General features: G+C 39.4%; 1 protein-coding gene across 1 annotated transcript; it reads right to left on the minus strand.

Annotated features, from left to right (window-relative positions):
- Nucleotides 1-2,357: 2,357 nt before the first annotated feature.
- LOC129770903 (uncharacterized) lies at nt 2,358-3,519 on the minus strand. Its single transcript, XM_055774080.1, has 3 exons — nt 3,399-3,519; nt 3,137-3,340; nt 2,358-3,067 (listed from the first exon to the last, which is right to left on the minus strand). Exons 1-3 carry the CDS (start codon nt 3,469-3,471, stop codon nt 2,682-2,684), a joined length of 663 nt encoding a protein of 220 aa, XP_055630055.1. The 5' UTR covers nt 3,472-3,519; the 3' UTR covers nt 2,358-2,681.
- Between the last annotated feature and the right edge of the window lie 1,771 nt (nt 3,520-5,290).

Consider the following 5,290-nt stretch of genomic DNA (forward strand, 5'->3'; position numbering starts at 1 on the left):
ATTGCGTAGATAACATGGCCGAAAAGTTTTGCTTATACATTTGTCAGTGGCTAACATTGAATGTACCCATTAGTCAGCGTCCCGTTCACCCGCTTGGAGCAGTGCTGAATTGCGATAACTACGGCATCATCGCACAATGGAATCTTTTTTTGACAACGAGGAATCAGCCTCTGAATCTGAAAGCTGCAAGCAGTTTGCTGACTTATTTGCGTCGGTCTTTGCAGAATCAGTTGCTTCCGATCACGAAGTAGAACGAGCAATCGGGGATGTTCCTGCCGATATAGTGGATTTAGATCTATTTGAAATCACTCAGTCTATGGTTATTGCCGCTAGTAATAAACTGAAGAACACGTTTTCGCCTGGACCCGATGGTATTCCCGCCGTTGTATTTCGTCAGTGTGCGGCCTCTTTAGCATATCCATTGAGTATGATTTTCAATCGCTCATTTGAACAGCGCAAATTTCCCGAAATTTGGAAACAATCAATTCTGTTTCCTGTGTTCAGAAGTGGTGATAGACGAAATGTTCGATATTACCGTGGAATTACGAGTCTGTCAGCTGAATCGAAATTGTTCGAATTGATAGTTATCCAAAGCATACTCACTGGTGCGAAATGCTATATTTCTCCTGACCAGCATGGGTTCATGCCAGGTCATTCAGTTACAACTAATTTGCTGGATTTTACGTTTACTTGTTTTGCTCAACCGGAAGCTAAAGCTCAAGAAGACGTGGTGTATACCGATCTCAAAGCTGCGAAAATTGACCACCGAATATTAACGAGCAAACTACGCCAGCTTGGTGCCTCGGATAGACTAGTTAAATGGCTCAGCTCGTATCTGCGTGGCAGAGTTCTTCGTGTCAAATTAGGGACATTTACTTCAGCTCAGTTTGAAAACTTGAGTGAGGTACCTCAAGGTAACATCTTGGGACCTCTTCTTTTCTCGATTTTCTTTAATGATGTGGCGCTTTTACTTGGCGATGGATGTAAACTAATCTACGCTGATGATCTGAAATTGTATTGTGCGGTAAAGAGCATCGAAAACTGTCATCATCTACAACATTTGCTGAATGTGTTCGTCGACTGGTGCCGAAGGAACAAGTTGATTGTCAGTATTCCGAAGTGTTCCATAATAACGTTTCATCGGATATCGCAGCCCGTAATTTTCGATTACCACATTGGAGAGATTGTACTCAATAGAGTTGAACAAGTAAGTGACGTCTATATTAGATAAAAAGCTTTCATTTGCTGATCATCGAAGTGCCACTGTTGCAAAAACCAACCGACAATTAGGTTTTATAACCAAAACAGCCAAAGATTTAAAAGACCCCTACTGCTTAAAAGCCCTGTACTGTTCGTTAATTCGTCCTATTCTCGAGAACGCATCTCTAATTTGGATGCCCCCCCAACTGAACTGGAGCTTGAGAATCGAAAGGATTCAAAAACGGTTTATTCGTGTCGCCCTAAGAGATTTGCCTTGGCGAGACCCTGAAAACTTACCACCATATCGGCCAGACGTAGGAAGATTCAGCAGGTAACATTTGTGGCTAAGCTGCTGATCAATGAAATCGACTGCCCCCGATTGCTGTCGCTACTTGATTTGCGAGTTCCTTCTCGAGCTCTACGAAACACCGCTTTGTTCCATCCGAGATTTCATCGCACAGCGTTTGGATATAATAAGCCCAAATCATCGATGATTCGCTCTTTTACTCACGTTGAGGATTTGTTCGAGTTTGGCGAGCGTTCCAGCTGTTTTTCGAGAAGTGTAGCTAGATCTGAATACTTTCATGATGTACTGTGATATTATTGACACTAATATGATTGAACATTCACCGTACTGTCCAGATATGGCCCCGATTGACTTTTTCCTATTTCCGAAACTCAAATCACCGCTTCGTGAGACCCGTTTTGACAGCATTGAAAATATTCGCTACGTGAACTAAAATCAATTACTAAAAACTATAAAAAGTATTTCGATGACTGGATTGTTCGTTGGAAAATGTTCATTGCTTCAGAAGGGGCCTATTTTGAAGGCAATAATATAAATGTAGATGATAAATACAGCATTTTCATTAAAAATACAAATTCCCGGTGTATATTTGACAAAATGTATGTCAGCAATGTCATGTTTTCGTACCGCCGTCATAACTATCAGCAATGTTTCGATGTGAATCTGTTCCAACACAGTCTAGCAATAATTACAGATGGTGACTTACCAAAGGGTGTCCGTAAACGAAGAGTTTTCTTCCGCTTCCTAGAGCAACCCAAAAGATCAAATCGAGTTCCTCCAGTCTTATGTGTTATCTTAACAATAAATCATCGCAATTCTCGCTGTTCGTGATATTTATTAATAGCGCCTATTTTTAATTTTCTATCATTTTATTCACGTTCAGCGATGGCATTCCACTCAAAAGGACAGTTTACATTTTTTCAACAGGATTTTGATTTTTCTTTATATCTTTATGATTACTATTCGCGATAATACAATATAGGAATAGGAATACAATTTTGGGAACTGACTCATAAAATTTGATCTAAAACTCGTTTGATATTCAACTTTGCTAGTTGTAAATAGTAAACATTTTATTGCTTCAATTAGATTTGCATGTATTCAAAAATTATCTTTGAAGTATGATAAGCTTACAATCATAAACACTATCCATGATAAGAGTTCAAATAATACTCTACAGGTACTTTAAAGGGTTTCGGATAGAGCAAAACATGTGAAATTGTGATTCAACCATCACAACTCCATCGCACAAGCACCGATCTATCTCCAGCGGACAATCGTAGAAAAACACAACCGGAACGTCGTAGTTGCTAAAACCTATATAATTAGTAGACGCGGATTTTGGATCACGAAATACCAGGAACGGTTGTGAATCACCATCTCTGGTCAACTGCACCAGGCCGTTGGGATGCACTGCCATCGTGAACATGAAGGGTTCGTACACGGACAACATACCAATACTGGACTGTTCCTTCAACACATTTTCGTCGACAAACTGACTTGGTGAGGTACGCTTGTAGCGACGGACTAGGGTCTTTGTATTTGCCCATCCAGATAGAACTGCCAATGGAACGATGAATTGGATGCGACATTAAGATCGGTCCAATTCAGGCGATTATGATTACTCACTGATTTCAAACATTTCGATTCCATCGTAGGGATACATGATTGGTGATAACCGGATGTAGCCATCTTTTTTTCCGAGAACACCGAAACGCATAATCCTCACTCCGTTGTCGGTTATATTTACGTGTCGGAAGCTGCTAGTTGGATAGTACGGATGTTGATAATTGGATCCATGATCAGTGTTATACTGTAAACACCCGTTGGTTGCTGAAATCATCAATAACTATCTATGAATGCCCAGCATATTGAATCGTTATTTTATTACATTCAAATTTATTCGCCGGTTCACCATTGATGACCAGCAGCAACGAAAGCACAATCGTTATCAAAGTAATCATTCTGTGCTAAGAAGCAGAATCGGACTGATCAAATGGGGCTGGAGGCCGTTAAATATACGAACTGAAAGATAAGAGATTACAACAACAGAGGTTTCTTCGAGTGCCTTAATGACGATGATAAATTGAGTGTATATCTTACTTTCAGTGTGTACACTTTTAACAGCGCTCTTATGTTCTACGAACTCACATGAGGCTTATTATCATCGTAAGATTTAGCTGCGTATTCCATTGTCGAAACTTAGTTTAGTTGCATCTTGGTGTTCTTCTACAACTAATTACTGATTAAGGGAATCCTCGAAACCTATCAGCGCTTTTCGTTTATTTGGTTCCGTCCTTACTTTACGATTAAATTGCGCTGCCAACTCGCACCAGACTTTCTCATTTCAACTCAGATATCGATCACAAACTGTAAACATTTTTGCTCACATATTTAGCTTGAGGTGAGATCGAACCCCACAATATGCTATTTATTTATTAACTCGCTGACCCGGCAGACTTCGTTCCTCCCAACATTTGTTTTTTGTTATCAATACCTTCAAACATTCACGTTTTCTTACTAAGAACTGGTTCATCCGTCCAATCGTAAACTGTTCATTGATTGATCTTCTAATCGACCCCGTAGAATTTATCTTTTACTATAAAGTTCCTAGTATTTCTAACAAAACTCATCATTATAATATCAGATTATTTTCAGACACAATTCTCGTTCAAGATTTTTCATCCACTTGCAAATAACATGTTTCTCCGTTACATGGAATTAATATCATATACAGAAAATATGATAGAATAAAGACGGCCCTAAATCGGACAATTCCTTCCTCGAGTTTTGCTCTTATCATTCGGCGATACTCTTTTGTTGGTATAGTTAGAGAAGATATAGGAGTTCGTTCCATCAAATTAAAATCGATTTCCAGTTTCGAACAAAGATCAATTTCGCTAGTGCAAACATCAAATGGACTAAAAGCACGTGTTTTTTTTTTTCTGAATTTTCCGAAAATTTTCAATTTTCATGTTTGATTGGGATATTTTCGGTTGAAATATGTGTTATATTTTTATGGGACCCCCCTCCATTCCAGAGGAGGGAGGAGTTTCATACCATCATAGAAACATTTCTCATACCCAAAAACCCTCACATTCTAAATTGTGCTTGATTAGTTCTCGAGTTATGCAAAAGTTTGTGTTTGTGTGCCCCCTGTAATTTGTGTTTCATTTGTATGGCAGCCCCGCTTAGGGAGGGGGGTGGAGTATTTAACCATCATAGAAGTATTTATTGCACCCTAAAACTTACATATGCCTAATTTGGTTCCAATTGCTTGATTAGTTATGGCAGACCACCTCTCCCCCTCAGAAAGGTGGCAGGAGTAACAATTTGAATCACTTTAGGAATGTTTCTTGCCCCCTAAAACCTCCACATGCCAAATTTGGTTCAGTTTTCTTAATTAGTTCTTGAATTTTGCAGAAATGTATGTTTCATTTGTATGGCATTCCCCCCCTCCCCCCTTCAGAGAGAAGGGAGGAGTGTCTATTCACCATGGAAACGTGTCGTGTCCCCTAAAGCTTCCACATGCAAAATTTGATTTCATTTGCTTGATTAATTCTCGAGTAATGCATAAATTTGAGTTTCATTTGTATGGCAGTCCTCCCTTAGAGAGGGGGGAGGAGTATCTAGCCAACGTAAAAACATTTATTACACCCTTAAACCTCCACATGCCAAATTTGGTTTCATTTGCTTGTTCATTCTCGAGTAATGCAGAAATTTGTGTTTCAATTGTTTGGCAGAACCTACCCCCCCCCCTTCCTTTAGAGAGAGGAGTGGGAG

The sequence above is a fragment of the Toxorhynchites rutilus genome, chromosome 2, assembly GCF_029784135.1.
Source record: "Toxorhynchites rutilus septentrionalis strain SRP chromosome 2, ASM2978413v1, whole genome shotgun sequence".
NCBI classification, from domain to species: Eukaryota; Metazoa; Arthropoda; class Insecta; order Diptera; family Culicidae; genus Toxorhynchites; species Toxorhynchites rutilus.

Bases quoted from the DNA above. Each gene is read 5' to 3' on its own strand.
- LOC129770903 (XM_055774080.1), bottom strand. From the start codon at position 3,471: ATGATTACTTTGATAACGATTGTGCTTTCGTTGCTGCTGGTCATCAAT. The intron at 3,341-3,398 runs GTAATAAAATAA...TGATGATTTCAG, and splicing joins ACCGGCGAATAAATTTGAAT to CAACCAACGGGTGTTTACAG. The intron at 3,068-3,136 runs GTGAGTAATCAT...TTCCATTGGCAG, and splicing joins AATCGAAATGTTTGAAATCA to TTCTATCTGGATGGGCAAAT.